At 45.3% G+C, this 21,091-nt stretch overlaps 1 protein-coding gene across 2 annotated transcripts in view; it reads left to right on the top strand.

Annotated features, from left to right (window-relative positions):
* Positions 1-21,091, top strand: part of RPS6KA3 (ribosomal protein S6 kinase A3) — a 148,975-nt gene that overhangs the window by 76,638 nt on the left and 51,246 nt on the right. The window contains exons 11-15 of one of the 2 annotated variants that reach the window (XM_070943971.1): positions 5,186-5,274; positions 5,565-5,629; positions 6,090-6,192; positions 7,507-7,631; positions 8,480-8,602. In XM_070943971.1, coding sequence (XP_070800072.1) covers positions 5,186-5,274; positions 5,565-5,629; positions 6,090-6,192; positions 7,507-7,631; positions 8,480-8,602 — 505 coding nt within the window. Of the gene's footprint in view, positions 1-5,185; positions 5,275-5,564; positions 5,630-6,089; positions 6,193-7,506; positions 7,632-8,476; positions 8,603-21,091 lie in introns of both variants that reach the window. The other variant, XM_070943970.1, reaches the window with a different exon arrangement.

Here is a 21,091-nt window from a genome sequence, read left to right as displayed (position 1 = left end):
ATGGGATGAGATATGGAATAGGAATATGAAACTTACTTTGTCAACCCCCTACAAGGAAAATATTTATAAAATGGTCTATCATTGGCATATCCCCCCGGCAAGAATCGCAAGAATGTTCCCAAGAGTTTCTCCGGCATGCTGGAAGTGTGGGAATGGTTGTGGGACGTACTACCACCAATGGTGGACGTGCCCCAAAGCAGGCAAATATTGGTCCAAGGTTCGGAACTGGATGGTGGAAATTACAGGATATAATATAGAGCTGAAACCAGCTTTTTTTATTAGAAATGAAACCAGACAAAATAACTAAGGAAAAATGGTATTTGATCCTCCACATCACTACTGCAGCTAGGATACTATACGCGCAAGAATGGAAAAACGAATTAATACCCACAGAAAATAAATTGATTTGGAAAATTACAGAATGCGCAGAGGCAGACCGGTTAACGAAACTACTTAGGAACCAAAAAGATTCTGATTATTACAAATGTTGGAATTTATGGTATAATTGGGTGAAAGAAAAGACAGGGAAATGAAATGGATTGTATTAGTGGTATAGGCGCAGATTTGTGTACGTTAGTTGCAATAACCTTGTATGTATATATGTAAAGTATTTTTAAAAATGAAAATAAACTTTATTTAAAAAAAAAAAAGATGTACAGAAAAACGAGCCATGGTGGTGCAGTGGTTAGAATGTAGTACTGCAAGCTACTTCTGCTGACTGCAATTTGGCAGTTCAATTCTCATCGGCTCAAGGTTATCTCAGCCTTCCATCCTTCCGAAGTCATTAAAATGAGGACCTAGATTGTAGGGGGGAAATATGCTGACTCTGTAAACCACTTAGAGAGGGCTGCGAAGCAGTATATAAGTCAAAGGGCTATTGCTATTCTCAGCATTGGCTCATAACCACTTGCACCAGTTGGCTTTATTATATAAAAAGATTTTCAAATATTTCTTAAATGCATCTAAAAACGCATAAAGTGGAATAGGTAGGAAGGATTTTTTTACTCGAGGTCAAGTTTATTTTTCTACCATTCTCCCATCTTTACTAAATATGTAGCATAGTACATATTTATAAAGTACATATAATTTGAACTTCACCTACTCACTTTAGTTTCTTCCCATTTGATGATAATATGCTCTCTTTTTGGTCCTTTTAACATCAACTGTGAGAGAGAGACTTTTTAAATTATTGAACATCAGCCAAATTTAACATGTATAAATAAACAACAAAGATGATCAAAGGCCTGGGGACTAAAACATATGAAGAATGGCTGCAGGATCTGGGTTTGGCTAGTCTAAAGAAAAGAAGAATTGGGGGTGACATAATAGTATTCCAGTACTTGAGGGGCTGCCAGAAAGAAGAGGGGATCAAATTATTCTCCAAAGCACCAGAGAGCAGGACAAGAAGCAATGGTTGGAAACTAATCAAAATAAGAAGCAAACTGGAATTAAGGAGAAACTTTCTAACACTGAGGACAATTAACCAGTGGAACAGCTTGCCTTCAGAAATCATGGGTGCTCCAGCACTGGAGTTTTTTAAGAAGAGACTAGGCAGTCACTTATCTGAAATGGAATAAGTTATCCTGCTTGAGCATGGGGCGGGACTAGAAGACCTCCAAGATCCCTTCCAGCTCTATTCTATTCTAAGGTGCAACAACATGCAGAAGGGTAATAAAAAAAGGCTTCTGTACCACTGATTGTATTATTTAAACAGGATCCTATCAAAACAAGAGCTGGTACAGTTAGTGAGCAAGGCTAGCTGCAGAGCTTTAACAATTACTACAAAGAGTTTAAATTGTGCTCCCTTCTTAACCCTGCGGCAAGTGAAAATATAGGAAAAATTAGTTTCAAAATAATGTATACTGCAACTTCTGGAGTTAGATCGAGAGATAATAAAAGAGCCTGCCTGTTGACTATTTTAGTCTGGACAACATATCACCAGAGCCTGAACTTAAAAATGTCAGTAGATGGAAACTGTTGAATTTGGCTGATGTTCAATAATTTAAAAAGACCCACTCTCATAGTTGCTACTAAAATGGCCAAAGAGAGAGCATATTATCATCAAATGGGAAGAAACTAAAGTTAGTAGGTAAAGTACAAACTATATGTACTTTATTAATATGTACTATGCTACATATTTAGTAAAGGTGGGAGAATGGAAGAGAAATAAACTCAAGGGAAATGGATAGTATGAGGTAAAGAATGAAAGTGCTATATGTAAGAGTGTTTCTGATTCACCTTATGAGTTAGATCAGGAGAAACATAAAGTAAGTCAAATGCAATGTAAACAGTATATTTGATATATGTGGGAAAAAGTTGAGACTCTGGTGGATGCCTGGGAAAAGGCGGCTGCCGGAGCACTTGACCAGGTTGTGCCTTTGTGACCTCTGACCCGACGCAGATCCCGGTTGGCTCCTTGGTTTACTGAGGAGCTTCGGGAGATGAAGTGTCGGAGGAGAGGTCTGGAGAGCTGTTGGAGGTCCAGTCATTCTGAATCTGGCGGATCACAGTTGAGATCTTTTACCCGATCTTATCTGGTGGCGATGGAGGTGGCGAAGTAGGCTTACTTCTCTGCCTTCATCGCGTCCGCAGAGAATTGCCCGGCCACCCTGTTTAGGGTGTCCCGCTCCCTTTTGGATCAGGGAGTGGAAGATGACCCCATGTGGGGGCGGGTCGAGGAATTTAGTGAACACTTGTGAGATAAGATCGCTCAGATTCGGGAGGGGCTGGACTCTGACTGGGCAGAGTTGGTGGGGGAGGTTGCGACGGGTCTGGTGATTTGGGACAAGTTTGATCCTGTTACTCCCGAGGAAATGGACAGGATCATGGGGAAGCTGAGTACCACCACATGTGTGCTGGACCCGTGTCCCTCCTGGCTCGTTTATTCGGCCCGGGAGGTCACACGTGGCTAGATCCAGGCAATGATAACTACTTCCTTGGGTGAGGGGAATTTCCCGGCCACCTTGAAGGAGGCGGTGGTGAGACCCCTCCTCAAGAAGCCTAGTCTGGATCCAGCTATTTTGAATAACTTCTGTCCTGTCTCCAACCTTCGCTTTATTGCAAAGGTTGTTGAGAACGTGGTGGCACGTCAGCTCCCGTTGGCCCTGGATGAAGCAATATATCTGGACCCGTACCAGTCGGGTTTCAGGCCCGGATACAGCACGGAGACGGCATTGGTCGCGCTGGTGGATGATCTCTGGAGGGCTCGGGACAAGGGACATTCCTCTGTCCTGGTCCTATTAGATCTCTCGGCTGCTTTTGATACCATCGACCATGGTATCCTGCTGCGGTGCCTTGAGGGGTTGGGAGTGGGAGGCACTGTGTTATGATGGTTCTCCTCCTACCTCTCTGGGTGTTCGCAAGCGGTGTTGGGGGAGCAGAGGTCGGTCCCGAGGCCCCTCACGTGTGGGGTCCCTCAGGGGTCGGTTCTCTCTCCCCTTCTGTTCAACATCTATATGAAGCCGCTGGGGTAGATCATCTGTGGTTTCAGGGTGGGGTATCATCAGTATGCTGATGATACCCAACTTTTTATATCCACTCCGAACCAGCCCAGTGATGCCCTCGATGTGATGTCCTGGTGCCTGGAAGCGGTGCGGCTCTGGATGGGGAGGAACAGGCTTCAGCTCAACCCTGCCAAGACGGAGTGGCTCTGGATACCGGCATCGCGATTCCAGGAGAATACTCCATCGTTGGCTATAGGGGGTGAGGTGTTGCCCCCTGTAGAAAGGGCGCGCAATCTAGGCGTCCTCCTGGATTCACGGTTGACTCTGGACGATCATGTTACAACCGTGACCAGGGGGGCTTTTGCTCAGATTCGTCTGGTGCTCCAGTTGTGCCCCTACCTGGACCGTGATGACCTGCGTACAGTCACTCATGCGCTCGTCACCTCCCGGATCGACTACTGCAATGCTCTCTACATGGGGCTGCCCTTGAAGATCACCCAAAGGCTTCAGCTGGTGCAGAATGCGGCCGCCCAGGTAGTGATGGGAATGTTCCGACACTCATGTTACACCCCTCCTGTGGGACCTGCATTGGCTACCAGTTGCCCTCCGGGTGAGATTCAAGGTGCTGGTAATCACCTATAAAGCCCTACATGGCTAAGGCCTGGGGTACCTGGTGGACCATCTGCGCCCAGCGGCAGCTCCCCATTGCCCGGTGCGCTCTCACAGGGAGGGCCTCCTTGGGGTCCCGTCGGCCAGACAGTGTCGACTGGCGACTCCCAGGGAGTGGGCCTTCTCTGTGGGTGCGCCTACTCTGTGGAATCGGCTCCCCCTGGAGCTCCGGATGGCCCCTGGCCTTCGCTCTTTCCGCCGTGACCTCAAAACATGGCTATTTGGCCTGGCCGGATTGGACTGAAGGGGTTTTTTAAAGGGATTTTATTGGTTTTTATATTTGTATATTTATATATTTGTGTTTTTATCATTGTGAGCCACCCTGAGTCCTTTGGGAGAGAGGGCGGCATACAAGTTTAATAAAACAAATAAATAAATAAAAGAAGAGACAGGGTCAAGAATGAATAGGTGCTGAATGAATACAAAATTTAGGAATAAGTTTTTATTTAAAAAACAAAAACATTGCTAAAAAAAATGTATGGAATTGTTTATGAATGTAGTAGAAACAAGCATAGAAAAGCATGAAGTAGCAAGCGATGTACTGCAAACTTGATGTAGCTGTATTTCTCATTTTCTTATCTCATGCCTTTAATTACTATTTCTTACTCCCTTTCTGTGCTCTATATGATGTTGCTTAGTCATGTTTACAAGATTGGCAGCCAAATAAATTTATTAAAATAAAGAATGGATTAATGCTGCCATTTTATGACATACTATGACATACTGTTAAAGTTAAACTATTAACAATTTATTTCCAGACAAGAGAGAGCATTCAATATCATGAGAACATTTTTTTTTCGTCATGTTCTACTTTTCACTCTTCAGCCTCTCTTTCCCCTGTCTCAGTCTGTATGGAAGCTATTTGAACCATCTCCACCTGACCTGAAGCTCATATGATGACAGGCAGCAGAATAGTGAAAAATCATTCCAGTCAGTGGTAGAAACAGTGGCTATTAATATCAATTATTTAACGTATAGTTAAAATACAGTATCCTACAGTAATAAACTAAAATCAGTGAACATAGATTAATATCATTTATGTTTCTAAATTATTAATTTATTTTCTTTTACAGAGCCAAACTTGGAATGCCCCAGTTTTTAAGTCCAGAAGCTCAGAGTCTTCTTCGAATGCTTTTCAAAAGAAATCCTGCAAATAGATTAGGTAGACTATTAAAGTTATCTAATTAAGATTTCAACAATAAATCAAATGATCATCTAAGGCAGTGGTTCTCAACCTGTGGGTCGGGACCCCTTTGGGCGTCGAACAACCCTTTCACAGGGGTCGCCTAAGACCATCGGAAAACACACATTTTCAATGGCCTTAGGAATAATTTTATGGTTGGGGGTCATCACAACATGAGGAACTGTATTAAAGGGTCACGGCATTAGGAAGGTTGAGACCCACTGATCTAAGGAGTTTTTGGTATTGTTTTTGTTTATAACTTCTAATAGGAGCAGGTCCCGATGGAGTTGAAGAAATTAAGAGGCATCCATTTTTCACCACAATAGACTGGAATGTAAGTACACAAATCAATAAAAGCATTCACTATTATAAGAAATATATCATGCTTAGTGTTCCAAGTTACGATGGATACGCCCCCCCCAAAGCTAATTATCATTCAGTTCCGAAGTTCTCATATTCCCGCCCCCCCCGCCCCCCATATTTTGAGCGCTTGGAAACCAGCCCACATTTACAGTTGTTTGTACCGTTTGTGGTCACATAACTACAATTTGAGCCATTTTCGTCAAAAATAGGTGTTTATTTCCAGCAAAATCCACTCCATAAAGAATAATGGGTTTGCTTAGCAACCATGATGTTCGCTTAGGGACTGTTGCAAAAGTCTTAAATCCGATTTGGTTATGTGGTAACCCACTTTATGACCATCACTACTTACAACTGTAATATGCAGGCTCAATTACAGTCGTAACTCAAGGACTATGTATATTTGTAATATATTAAAATTTTGTTTACCTTAGAAATTGTACAGAAGAGAAATTAATCCACCATTTAAACCTGCAACTGGCAGACCTGAGGACACTTTTTATTTTGATCCTGAATTTACAGCAAAAACGCCAAAAGGTAAAATATATACTATAGCAATAGCAATAGTACTTAGATTTATATACCACTTTACAGTGCTTTACAGCCCTCTCTAAGCGGTTTTACAGAGTCAGCATATTGCCCCCAACAATTTGGGTCCTCATTTTACCCACCTCGGAAGGATGGAAGGCTAAGTCAACCTATATAAAAGACATTTTAGTATATACCGTATTTTTCGGTGTATAAGATGCACTTTTTCGCCCCCAAAAAGTGGGTGGAAATGTCTTATACAGCGAATAAGCTCCGCCCACCCATCGACCCCCACCCTTCGGCCTCTGACTCCCAGCAATTTACTTCCTTGCAGCAAACAGCAAACAGCCTGGTCAGCTTCAGCACAGCCTGATTTAGCACAAGCAGCTGATTGGCAGTTGGATCGGCCTCCCGCTATACTGCCTATCACCTGTTCCAGGCTGCAGGGATCGCCACCACCTGTTGCTGCCCATTGCTGCTGCCACCTATCGCTGCCTCCACGTGCCCCATTTTTCGCTCGTTCCAGGCGGTGGAGATAGACGACGGCAGTGATCCCCGCCTCCTGGAACGGGCCAAAAACAGGATGCACGGAGGCCGAAAATGGGGTGCGCAGAGGCAGTGATAGGCGGCAGCGACGACGAGCAGCGCCGATCCCTGCAGCTTGGAACAGCTGATAGGCAGTATTCCAGGAGGCCAATCCAACCACTAATCAGCTGCTTGTGCTAAATCAGGCTATGCTGAAGCTGACCAGGCTGTTTGCTGCAAGGAGGTAAATTGCTGGGAGGCAGATTTCCCCCCCCCCCTTTTTTTTTTCCTCCCAAAAAGCTAGGTGTGTCTTATACTTTGGAGCATGGTCCGAAAAATACGGTATATTATTTTAATTTTTCTCTGGCACAGATATATTAAATTTTATTAAAAAAACCGTTTGCCATAGTGTTCATGCTATCATATGCAGTCCTTGTATATTGAAAGAAACCCTTTCCATGATTTTGCATTAAATGCGAGATAGCTCTCCTTGTAATTTACTCTAACTTAAATGTATCATGAGTCATCAGGCTTTCCTTTGTACACTACAATTTGCCCAAATTTTGGAATTTATTCTCTTGGAAGTCTCATCTCTCTCTCTTCCTATTAGCCTTTCAGAAAAACATATTATGTCAGATATCTGACCTATCAGCCAACTAAAAATTTAATGTTTGAAATGTATTGCAATTTAGTTAATATTTTTACATTTTTATTGCTGTTATAGTTTATTTTTTATTATGAGCTTTCTTAAATACTTATAAAACTTATTAAACATACTTACCAATGTATTTTTTGCAGATTCACCTGGTATTCCACCAAGTGCTAATGCTCACCAGCTTTTCCGGGGTTTCAGTTTTGTAGCTATTGCATCAGATGATGAAAATCAAGCTATGCAGACATCTGGTGGGCATTCAATAGTTCAGGTGAATGTTCTTAATGAAGAATTTTTAGATTTACTGTTATCTAAGCCAACATTCATAGAAGAAACATCACTTGCATAGTTTTGAATACAAATGGCTACATGTAAAATGCTTATAGAAAGATGTTTTACATGTGTAAAAATTGCTTTGGAAGTTACTTGTATAGCTGACTTGAACAATATAAACTATGCAGCGATCTAATTCGATACAGTACTTGTAGATACAATTTTTTTTAGTGATTACAGTTTACAAAATCTGAAATGCTAAAGAACATAAAAATCCTAAACATTACTACATACTTAGTGACTTTTAGCATCTTTTTGAGTTATCCAACCATTCTTATGCCTAAATAATAGCAGTGAGGTGATGCTTAGCATCATTTCCACAACGGGTAAGGGATGCTATGAAATTGCTCCTTAGTCACTAATGAGGAATTGCTTTTAGCGTGTAAGTCATTCCCTTGCAAAATGAACAAAGAATCACTACTTGTAACTTTCTTATTCTGTGCATACATTTTATTTAAATTCATTTAAACAATTTATAAATGTTCATCATAGATGTGTTTTGCCTTGCTGTTTTTTATTAAAACATATAGCCATTTTTTTGTTATGGTTAAGATCAGATACTTTAACATTTAACTGTTCATTATAAAATTATCATTTATCTCCCTCAGTGTATTTAAACACTATTTAGTATGTGTGAACATGAGCGTTCTGGCAACAAAATAAAAAGTAGATTCATTTTATTTTAAATTTAGTACAAATTTTCCTGTGAATATTCTGTACATTTAAGATATTTTAATACAAGGAGATAAGAGAACTCATTAATTAATAATGTTATTTTGGTAGCAGTTGCACAGGAACAGCATTCAGTTTACTGACGGATACGAAGTCAAACAAGATATAGGAGTTGGATCCTATTCCATTTGCAAGAGATGTATACATAAAACCACAAATATGGAATATGCTGTAAAGGTAATCACTGCTCAGTTGTATCAAAAATATAGCTATTAGTTGTGTTGCTGTTTGGATAGCTACTGGTTGGATTATGGAGGCTGAAAGTGTATTTGAAGTTCTGACTAAGAAAAATGTTAGGTGCTTACTAACTTCAGTAGATGAAAGATTTTGAGAGTCAGAAGTAAAAATCTATAGGAATGAAATGAAGTTCTTTAATCTGTTTGTCTGTCTTTAAGTCAGTTTTTTGCTCCTGGCACTGAGCCACGGTGGCGCAGTGGTTAGAGTGCAGTACTGCAGGCTACTTCTGCTGCCTGCCCGCTGCCTGCAATTTGGCAGTTCAAATCTCATCAGGCTCAAAGTTGACTCAGCCTTCCATCCTTCCAAGGTGGGTAAAATGAGAACCCAAATTGTTGGGTGCAATATGCTAACTCTGTAAAACCGCTTAGAGATGGCTGTAAAGCACTGTAAAGTGGTATATAAATCTAAGTGCTATTGTTAAACTGGGTGTCAGCAACCTGCGCATGCAGCTCCCTTTGGGCCCTTTGCTGTGGCTCCCTGTTGGGTGACCCCCACCACTGGCTGGCCCCGCCCCTTGCCCTGTCCTCCCAGTCACTCCTCGCCTAGCCTGAGAAGATAAGGGCGACAGCGGGGGATAGAGAAGTGGCCGGGGCTGATTCTCTATTGCCTCATCTCTTGCTGGTGCTTTTTCCGGCCCTTGTTGGGCATGCCTTGGTCACTTGGGGAGATACGCAACCTGCTCTTCGCTCTGAGACATTGGCCCGACCCAGCCGTGACTGATGCCAGCCTCACTAACACAAGGGCTGGCAGGGTGGGAATGGGATCCAGGAGGAGGAGACGACGGAAAGGGGGATGGGCCCACAGCGCTGAGCTGAGGCTTTAAAACTTGCATGGGGTAGTTTTCGCCACCTAGAAGACACTTTTCAATCAAAGCTGGTGGCGGCAATGCTTTGCTGGAGGAGTAAAGAAGCTCAGGGCAGCGGGAAAAGGGGGCTGGTCCTGCCAAACCTCGCACGCCCACCCTGGGGGTCAGGCTTGAAGAAAGCCGGAGCGCCCTCGCCAAAGATGGTCACCCAACAGTTAGTCAACCCGCCCGCCCCGCATGCCTTTGTTGTGTTTTGGCTGAGCCCAGCCGCTTGCTTGAGGGTCTCCCCACTTGTGCGTGCCTTCCCGACCCCACCACTGCCAGCCAGGGTCATCTTCAGGGAAGCCTCCACCGCGGCTCACACTCGTTCCTCAGCCAGTCCGGATTTCCAAAATGTTGCCAAGAAGAAAAGGCGTAACGAAGAGCCCCAAGGAGAGCTCGTCGGGTTGACCCAGCGTCAACTTTCAGAGAGAGAGAGAGAGAGAGAGAGAGAGAGAGAGAGAGGAGAGAGAGAGATTCAGAGAGGGGGGGACCCAGAAATGTCCACAACGTCTACCGTTATTAAAGTGAATAAGAAGACCCTAGCTTTCCCTGCATCTGCATCTCCATTGGCTTCAACAAGATCTGCTGAAGATATCTCATCGGTTGGAAAGTCTCCCTCTATGCAGGCTCTCCAAGCTATGCTCCAGACTATCCAGGATTCGATGATCAAGAATCAGGAAATAATCTTTAGGAATTTCGAAGACTTGAGAACGGATGTTAAGAGTGAGATGGGAGGAATCAGAGAAGAGATTAAACAAATGGGTGAGAAGCTTGGAGAACTGCAACAGGCAATAATTAAACAAGAGGAAAGGATGCGGGAGGTGGAGACAAGGACAGAAAGTATGAACAACGGATAGATGGATGGGAAAAAAACAAGTGATGGCTAACAGGGAGCTTGAAGATGAGATCATCTTTCTCGAGATGGAAAGATCCTCCTTTTTTCTGGCAGAACGTGGCAGAAGATAAGGGAAAGAGACTGGACGAGATTGTGGGGGAGATGGTAACAGGAGCCCTGGAAGTAGGCAGAGCCTCAGTACAATGTGATATCGATGAAGTATTCAGGTGATCACTAGTTATGCGAAGAGGCACAATCTCCCATGTGAAGTTCATGTGCGTTTTAATAAGAAAGCCCTATGCAAGGAATTTTTCCAACGCACGAGAGACCAGACTATTACTTATAGGGACCACCAAGTGATGATCCTAAAGCAAATTCCGAGATGGGTCAGAGAGCAGAGAAGGAGGTACCAATTCCTCACTTTACATTTGAGGAAGAATGCAATCCCCTACCGTTGGCTCCTACTGGAAGGATTGTTAGTAACTTGGCGAGATAGACAAATCAGAATAAGGAACTTGCAGGATGTGAAAGAGTTTTATGAACAACAACTTAATATGGCAAATTTGGATATGGAGGAGGAGGTAGAAAGTAGAAGTTTGGAGGAGTCTCAGGAAGAGGATAATATGAGAACTGGTGAAGGTAAATACGACAGAAAGAACAGAAAGGAGGACCGAAGAAGAAGAGGAACAGCGATGGCGCAAAGAGAAACAAGACAGACGAAAAAAGTCCAAACAGCAGGAAAGTAAGGGCTGACTAGGAGGAAAGGGATGGGAGAAAATGTACGCTTGCTATCGGTAAACATTAATGGTTTAAACCAGTGGGTCTCAATCTTCCTAATGCCGTGACCCTTTAATACAGTTCCTCATGTTGTGGTGACCCACAACCATAAAATTATTCCTAAGGCCATTGAAAATATGTGTTTTCCGATGGTCTTAGGCGACCCCTGTGAAAGGGTTGTTCGACCCCCAAAGGGGTCCCGACCCACAGGTTGAGAACCACTGGTTTAAACGCTCCTATTAAAAGAAAAATGATAATGAATAAATTAAGAAAATGTAAATATGATATTTGTCTATAAGAGACACATATAAAAAAGTCTCAAGATAGCTTATTAGAAAATTCTAGATTAGGTAAAAAATTTACCTCATTAGCTGATCAAAAAAAAAGAGGAGTGGTGATTTATGTGCAGCATCATTTGGTGGCCAAGAAAATATTCGCAGATCAGGAAGGTAGAGTATTAATGGTGGAATTGGCAATTGGTCAGAAGTGTCTATTAGTTTGAATTTATGCTCCCAACTGTAACCAAAGGACATTTTATGAAAATTTATATAACAAATTTGCAGAAATGGAATATGAATATATTTGCCTTCTGGGTGATTTCAGTGCTGTTATAGATAAGGCCAAAGATTATGTCCCGGGGAAAAGGAAAGGAGGAGGGAGAGATGTGGGAGAACTTTTTCAATCTACGGCCCCGTGGGGTTCCGCCGTGAGAGGGCGGGCTGGAGGTCGCCCCCATTGGAGGAGATAATTTAGGACCCTCCTGCTGTTGTGGGAGGACAGTTGAGATACCAACAGCACATAGATGAACAATTGGCTGTGTTACATCTTTTGTGAAGTCCCCTGTCTGAGCTTTGGGCCTCCATCGCTGCATTTTGGAGATGTATACGACTGCAGATCTTCTTGCGCTGTGAGATTCCCCCTTCTCGCAGATGTGGCCCTCCTCACTATCGAGGGCCCACCTCAAGGAAGGGTTTTGGGACCCAGAGAGGTGGCATGTGAAAACGAGGGGATTGAGGGGTTTTCTAACAAAATTTTTAGTCAAATTTTTAAGGGGTCCTAGGGAGGGGGAGGGTCAGATTGGAATTCGGGCTGTGGGTATGGGGGATAACCCACAAGGGGGAGGGTCGGGTCTGGCAGTGAAGCGTGGCGTGGGGGATGGGGGACCCGGGATCGAGAGGGGGGTTAGAGCTTGTCCGGATAGTTTTTTGAACATCAGTACTGTAGGTGGGAGGGGTAGATATGGCGGGAGCAGGGGGCCATATCGTGTTAGGGGAGTGCGCACTCGCTGTCTACGAGCGGTGGCGTGCTCCGGCCCCCAAGGCTCTACTCGCTCCTCAGGTTGCATAGACCCTTAGGACCCAGGCCTTCGGCTGATGCTGTGCAATGCCAGGTCCGTAGTAAATAAAGCCCCCCTCATCTGTGATCTTGTTCAGGAGGGGGGTGCGGACCTGGCAGGTATTACGGAGACCTGGTTGGGCCAGGAGGGGGGGGTTCCCCTCGTTGAAATGTGCCCGCCAGGTTTCCAAGCATTCCATCAGCCGAGGTCACAGGGGAGGGGCGGGGGGGTAGCGGTTTTCATTAAAGAAGGTCTGAGACCGAGGGAGGCCACTGTTCCTCAGACGGCCGGCTGTGAATCCCTTTTTGTGAAATGGGGTCATGGGGTTCAGATGGGTTTGCTGATCACGTACCTGGCTCCCTGACACGTGGCAACAGCCCTGCCCGAGCTACTCAACGTCATCGCCGCGGTGGCGGTTGATACCCCTAAACTTATGGTCATGGGGGATTTCAACCTGCCATCCGTGGGTGAGACGTCAGAGATGGCTCGGGAGTTCATAGCTTCCATGGCAGCTATGGACCTGACCCAGTTAATTCATGGCCCTACCCACACAGGGGGAAACACGCTGGATCTGGTTTTTGTCTCTGGACAGTGGTTGAGGGATCTTGATATAGGGGATATAGTTACTGAACCCTTGTCATGGTCAGATCACTCTCTCCTTCGTCTTGACTTTCGAACCGCTGCACCCCGCCACAGGGAGGCGAAGCCGGTAAGATGGTTCCGCCCCAGGCGCCTGATGGAACCTGACAGATTCCAGACGGAGCTTGGGCCATTTCCTGAGCACACGCCTCGACTGGAGACTGGCATACGCCTCGACTGGAGACCTGGTGGCCGCCTGGGATAGGGCGGCTGCTGGTGCTCTGGATCGGGTCGTGCCTTTGCGGCCTCTGACCCAGCGCCGATCTCAATTGGCTCCTTGGTTTACCGAGGAGCTGAGGGAGTTGAAGCGCCGGAAAAGACGCCTAGAGAGTAGTTGGAGGGCCAGTCTTTCTGAATCTGACCGGACACTAGTAAGATCCCACATTAGGAATTACTTAGTGGCGATAAAAGCAGCGAAATGTAGTTATTTTGCTGCTCTTATTGCGTCATCAGATAATCGCCTGGCCGCCCTCTTTAGGGTGACCCGCTCCCTGCTCCACCAGGAAGCGCGGGAGGATCCCTTGGAGGGTAGAGCCGAGGATTTTGTTCAGTATCTGCATGACAAAATCACTCAGATTCGGGAAGATTTAGACTCCGACTGGGTAGTCTCAGGGGGAGAGACAGGGGCAGGTCTTGAGAATGTTATCTGGGATGAGTTTGATCCTGTGACCCCTGAGGACATGGACAGGATTCTGGGTAGACTGAACGCGACCACTTGTTTATTGGACCCGTGTCCTTCCTGGTTAGTACTGGCTTCCCGGGAAGTGACACGAGGCTGGCTCCAGGGGATTATAAACGCTTTGCTGAGTGAGGGTGACTTTCCCGCCGCCTTGAAAGAGGCGGTGGTGAGGCCTCTCCTCAAGAAGCCTTCCCTGGACCCGGCAATGTTGGTAAATTATCGTCCGGTCTCCAACCTTCGCTTTGTTGCGAAGGTTGTTGAGAGTGTGGTCGCGTAACAGCTCCCCTAGCACCTGGATGAAACGACGTATCTGGATCCATTCCAGTCGGGCTTCAGGGTACAGCACGGAAACGGCATTGGTCACGTTGGTTGATGATCTCTGGAGGGCTCGGGACAGGGGGTGCTCCTCTGTCCTGGTCCTGTTAGATCTCTCAGCAGCTTTTGATACCATCGACCATGGTATCATGCTGCACCGGTTGGAAGAGTTGGGGGTGGGAGGCACTGTGTTGCGGTGGTTCTCCTCCTTTCTCTCTGACCGGTCGCAGTCTGTGTTGACGGGGACAGAGGTCGACCCCGAGGCCCCTCATATGTGGGGTGCCGCAAGGGTCGGTCCTCTCGCCTCTCCTGTTCAACATTTATGTGAAGCCGCTGGGCGAGATCATCCGTAGTTTCGGGGTGGAGTACCATCAGTACGCTGACGACACCCAGCTGTACATCTCCACCCTGGATGTCAGCCTCAGCTTTGCCTGCTTCAGCTGCCATAAGAAACGGGGGGAGGGATTAGTTATGGAGCAAAGGGTGGGAAGATGCAGGAGGTGTTTTTTTTCCTTGTAGGATGTGTCCTCATAAGAAACGAAAGTAAATCTTCAAAGGGGACGGCTGACCAACTGCCCTACATTCCTGATGAATGACGCTGCCAGACGTGTTGCCACCTGACCTTTGGAAGACCTTTGGATTGGCTGATGATTTATGAACACGAGGGGGGGGGGGAGAAGCTTAGTAGATGCATTTCGCGTGTTTTGCTCACTTCCAGCTTTACCTGGGTTGCTATCATTTCATACTCAGTAAAAGTACTAAATTCTTCAAAATGCTTGAGTTTGGGTTTTTCTTTCCTGGATACTGAAGGAAGCATACCTGACATTAAGCTGGAAGTCACAACCAGTCATCCCGGACAAAAACCGAGGGGATTGAAAATCCAAAATATGTCAGATTGTGGGAGTGATGGAGAAGAGAAGATGGGGGCAGCGAGTTCAACCGCCCTCCAGTCGGAAAAGGAGACTGCAGAATGGTTGGAAAAACTCCGTTTGGAGCCGGAGGAAGCTAGATGGTCGAAAGGAGTGGGGAGACTGCCGGACTGGGGAGAGGACCCCCGGGGAGTGACAACTTCCAGACCCCGAAAAAAGGAGGCAGTGTGGATGCAAGAACAAAAAGAACGTCTCATGATAGAACAAGCCTTGTAGCTTATCCGTGATGTAGAAGAAAGCAGGAGAAACCGTGAGTCTTTTGGAATTCCTGTGGAGAAGGGGGGAGCAAGCCCCAGGGGGGAGCCAGAAGAAACAGCCTGCGGGGGAGAGGAAGAGTTTGAGGAGGGAACATCCCAAGCTTCGGCAGCTTGAGGGAGAGATGCAGCCGGCCAGAGTACCCCAGCCTTGCAGGCCCCCCCCCCCGCAGACGTAAAAAGCCAAAAATCCCCCCCCTTCCTGGGAAGTTTGATGGGAATCCTAAAGCCTTGGGATTTTTCCTGACCCAAGTGTGGAACCACATGCAGGACTGGGGGGAGGACTACGAAACAGAGGCGGCTAAAGTCAGAAGCGTCGCGAATGCCCTAGAGGGAGTAGCTGCTGAGTGGATGGTGGTTCTCCACAATAACAACTCCCCCTTACTGAGAAATTACAACCAGTTCATGAGGGCCCTTAGGAGGCGTTTTGAAGACCATTTAGCTAAACGAAAGGCGAGACTCAGAATGAAGATCATTCAGCAGGGCCGGAGGCCGGTGGCAGAGTATATCCAAGAATTTCGTGAACTGGCACCCCATATGACAGGCTGGTCAGAAATGGCTCTTTTGGAGAGTTTCAAGGATGGATTGAATGAAGAGATATATCGAGACTGCAGGAGCATGGGGGTCCCCGATGATTTGGATAGATGGTACATAGTAGCTGAGGATGTGGAGATCGAGCTGAAATGGAGCGAACTCCGAGGAAGGCGGATGGGGGACCAGTCATCCTCTTTCTACCGTAAGGGGGCACCCAAGATGACTGGCGGAAAGACCGAATCCAAACCCAAGTCAAAGCCTTTCACCTGTTTCAAATGTGGGAAGGAGGGTCACCGGGCGACCGAATGTTTCTCCAAGCCACCGCCAAAAGCCACCGGGGCCGGCCAAAAGAAAGGCGACAAAATACCCGCAAAAACCCGCGGCACCGCCTTGAAGGGAGAAGTTGAGTTCACTCCCCGGAACCAGGATGTGTTGGGAACTCCGACCAACGATGACGACAGCAAGACGGACTCCGACACCGACGAACGGGACTAACGTCTCTTCTGCAAGGGGGGCCGAATGTCAGCCTCAGCTTTGCCTGCTTCAGCTGCCATAAGAAACGGGGGGAGGGATTAGTTATGGAGCAAAGGGTGGGAAGATGCAGGAGGTGTTTTTTTTCCTTGTAGGATGTGTCCTCATAAGAAACGAAAGTAGATCTTCAAAGGGGACGGCTGACCAACTGCCCTACATTCCTGATGAATGACGCTGCCAGACGTGTTGCCACCTGACCTTTGGAAGACCTTTGGATTGGCTGATGATTTATGAACACGAGGGGGGGGAGAAGCTTAGTAGATGCATTTCGCGTGTTTTGCTCACTTCCAGCTTTACCTGGGTTGCTATCATTTCATATTCAGTAAAAGTACTAAATTCTTCAAAATGCTTGAGTTTGGGTTTTTCTTTCCTGGATACTGAAGAAAGCATACCTGACACCGGATCACCCCAACGATGCCCTTGAAGTGATGTCCCGGTGCCTGGAGGCCGTACGGATCTGGATGGGGAGGAACAGGCTCAGGCTCAACCCATCCAAGACTGAGTGGCTGTGGTTTCCGACGTCCCGATAGTCAGTTGACGCCATCACTGACTATTGGGGGCGAATCATTGGCCCCCACGGAGAGGGCTCACAACTTGGGCGTCCTCCTGGATTCACGGCTGTCTTTAGAAGAGCACTTGACGGCCGTGACCGGGAGGATTTTTCATCAGGTTCGCCTGATTCGCCAGTTGCGTCCCTTTCTGGATCGGGACTCGTTATGAACGGTCACTCATGTCCTCGTCACCTCCCGTCTGGACTATTGTAACGCTCTCTACATGGGGCTCCCCTTGAGCACTCGGAGGCCCCAACTGGCGCAGAGTGTGGCCACGCGGGTGGTGATGGGAGCGACGTGGCGCTCCCATGTAACACCCCTCCTGCGCGAGCTGCACTGGCTCCCCGTGGTCTTCCGGGTGCGCTTCAAGGTTCTGGTTACCACCTTTAAAGCGCTCAATGGCTTAGGACCCAGGTACTTGCAGGACCGCCTACTACCACCAATAGCCTCCCACCGGCCGGTACGCTCCCATAGAGAGGGGCTCCTCCGGGTGCCGTCAGCCAAACAATGCCGACTGGCGGCCCCCAGGGGGAGAGCCTTCTCTGTGGGGGCACCTACTATCTGGAACGAACTCTCCCCAGAGATACGGAGGATCCCGGATCTGCGCACCTTCCGCCGCGCCTTAAAGACCTTACTATTTCACCAGGCCGGCCTGGCCTAATTTTCCCCCTCTTTTATAAAAGATTTTTAAAATTTTAAATATCTTTTAGTATTTTATATATTCAATTTTAAATTGGTTTTAAAAGTTTGGGGTTTTAAATTTGTCGGGGCCAAAATTATTTAATTTGATTTTATTCTATTTTTTAAATTTTGTATTGTATGTGTTTTTATTGTTTGGCTGTGCACTGCCCTTCGGGAGTAGGGCGGTATAGAAATCTAATAAAATGAAATGAAAATGAAATGAAAATGTGAAGAGGATACTACCAAGGATATGTGAGAATATAAGAGAGGAATTTGGTATATATGATGTCTGGAGGTTACAGAATCCTGGAAGGAAACAATATACAGTTGCAAGAAAAAGTATGTAAACCCCTTGGGATTACGTGGAGTTTTGCATGAATTGGTCATAAAATGTGCTCTGAACTTCATCTAAGTCACAACAATAGAAAAACACAGTCTGCTTAAAATATTACTACACAAACATTAGATGTTGCCATGGTTTAATTGAACATAACATGTAAACATTCACAATGCAGGGAGGAAAAAGTATGTGAGACCCTAGCCTAATGACTTCTCCAAGAGCTAATTGGAGCTAGGAGTGAGCCAACCTTGACTCCAATCAGTGTGATGATATTGGATGTGTTGCTGACAGCTGTCCTGCCCTGTAAAAACACACATCTGTTTTGGGTTTACTGGTTTCAAGAAGCACTGTCTGATGTGAACCATGCCTCGCAGAAAAGAGCTCTCAGAAGACCTACGATCAAGAATTGTTGAGGTAGATTATGTGCAGAATAAATACCAAACTAGGAAGTATCAGATAGCTTTTAGTTGGATGTTGTGTAGAAATGTACGGTATATAGGGGGCAGAATAGTTCAATGTTATGTAGAAATGTATTGTATACAGGGGGGAGATTAGAAGGGTGGTAAAGTATGATATAATATGATGTGGATTTGGATTTCACCTTGCGGAAGTCTTGAGAGGAGGGGAGGGTTAGGGAGGGAAAGTGGGGGGGAATGGAAAAATTTGTATTTGTAAAACTTTTTCATTAAAAAAAAAAATTGTTGACTTGCATGAAGCTGGAAAGGGTTACAAAAGTATCTCCAAAAGCCTTGATGTTCATGTGTCCACGGTAAGACAGACTGTCTACAAATGGAGAAAGTTTAGCACTGTTGCTACTCTCCCTAGGCGTGGTCGTCCTGTAAAAATGTCTGCAAGAGCACAGCACAGAATGCTTCATGAGGTAAAGAAGAATCCTAGAGTGTCAGCTAAAGACCTACAGAAATCTCTGGCACATGCTAACATTTTTGTTGACACATCTACAATAAGGAAAACATTAAACAAGAATGGAGTACATGGGAGGACACCACGGAGGAAGCCATTGCTGTCCAAAAAAAAATATTGCAGCACATTTGAAGTTTGCAAAAGAGCACCTGGATGTTCCACAGCACTACTGGCAAAATATACTGTGGACAGATGAAACCAAAATTGAGTTGTTTGGGAAGAACACACAACACTATGTGTGGAGAAAAAAAAGGCACAGCACACCAAACTGTAAAACATGGCAGAGGGAGCATCATGGTTTGGGGCTGCTTTGCTGCCTCAGGGCCTGGACGGATTGTTGTCATTGATGGAAAAATGAATTCCAGAGTTTATCAAGACGTTTTGCAGGAAAACGTACGACCATCTGTCCGCCAACTGAAGCTCCGCAGAGGATGGGTGATGCAACAGGACAATTACCCAAAGCATACAAATGGCTTCAACAGCACAGAATACACCTTCTGGAGTGGCCCAGTCAGAGTCCTGACCTCAACCCGATTGAAATGCTGTGGCATGACCTTAAGAGAGCGATTCACACCAGACATCCCAAGAATATTGCTACACTGAAACAGTTTTGTGAAGAGGAGTGGTCCAAAATTACTCCAGATCGTTGTGCAGGTCTGATCTGCAACTACAGGAAACGTTTGGTTGAGGTTATTGCTGCCAAAGGAGGGCCAACCAGTTATTAAGTCCAAAGGTTTACATACTTTTTCCTCCCTGCACTGTGAATGTTTACATGTTATGTTCAATTAAACCATGGCAACATCTAATGTTTGTGTAATATTATTTTAAGCAGACTGTGTTTTTCTATTGTTGTGACTTAGATGAAGTTCAGAGCACATTCTTTGACCAATTCATGCAAAACTCCACATAATCCCAAGGGGTTCACATACTTTTTCTTGCAACTGTTCTTATTTCTCCCCCAGGTATCATTCATGGTCACGTATCGATATGCTTTGGATGTCTCCTGACTCGAATGAGATAACCTCAGAGGTAGAAATCGGTGCTAATGAATGGGCCGACCATAACTCTTTAATGTTGATTTGGAAAATATTGGGCCAAAAAAGGAATAGATGGAGAATGAATGTAGGGATTTTGAAAAAGGAAGAATTTATAAATATGTTCAAGAAAGAGATGCGGCTTTTTTTTAATGAAAATAAAAAGGAAGACACCTCAATATATAATACTTGGGATATAGCCAAAGCAGTGATGAGGGGACTGGTGATTAAATATTTGGCAGGCAAACGTAAGGATCAAAGAAAGCAGAAGGAAGCCTTCCTGAGCAGCTTACAAAAAGCTGAAGAGGCAATGCAAAGGGGTCAGGAAACTGGAAATTGGATAGAAGAGAGGAATTTTTGGCAACATCAAATTAGGCTGTTGGATCAGGAAGAATTAGTCAATAAAATAAAATGGGCAAAGCAAAATCATTTTGAGAATGCCAATAAGCCAGGGAGGTGGTTAGCCTAACCCCCAGGAAAGGAGAGAGAAAATAGAAGAATAGAGAGGTTAAAAGATAAGGGTGGAAGGTTGCATGTTAACATGAAAGGTAAGAGAAGGGTGGTGCAAGAATTTTGTACTCAGCTGTATCAAAGGGGTGAAGAAGGGGAGCAAGATATTTGAACATATTTAGAGAGCACAGACTTGCCAAAAATTACTGGGACAATGAAACAATTGCTTAACGCAGAAATTACCGAGGGTAAGGTAGAATTGATTATGGGAAAACAAGTGAATGGGAAGACACCAGGGATGGATGGATTACCTGTAGAATTATACAAGATGGGTTTTGAAGTGCTGGGTAAGTACATGGTAGAACTATTTAACGGGTGATGAAAGATTCCCAAATACCGGCATCTTGGCAGAGGCCTATATATCTATTCTACCGAAGGAAGGCACTAATTTGACACTTATTAAAAATTACAGACCAATGTCATTGCTTAATTCAGACTATAAAATATTTACGGCACTTCTGGCTGCGAGACTTGAATGTTTCCTTAACCAATTTATACACCCAGATCAGAATGGATTCCTGCCCAATCGACAGCTACGTGATAATATGAGAATGGTGATGAATATTTTAGAGTATTATGAAAATTGCCCAGACAAACAGTTATCCTTGATTTTTGTCGACGCCCAAAAGGTGTTCAACAGAGTGAGCTGGGACTTTATGATTTCTCAGATGAAATACATGGATTTCGGTGAGAGGTTCATGGGAGCAGTGCAAGCA

The sequence above is a fragment of the Pituophis catenifer genome, unplaced genomic scaffold (genome assembly GCF_029215685.1).
Source record: "Pituophis catenifer annectens isolate HBS135680 unplaced genomic scaffold, rPitCat1.0.hap2 SCAF_4, whole genome shotgun sequence".
NCBI lineage: Eukaryota > Metazoa > Chordata > Lepidosauria > Squamata > Colubridae > Pituophis > Pituophis catenifer.
The sequence above is the reverse complement of the archived record's forward strand: the minus strand, read 5'-3'. Positions and strand labels throughout refer to the sequence as shown.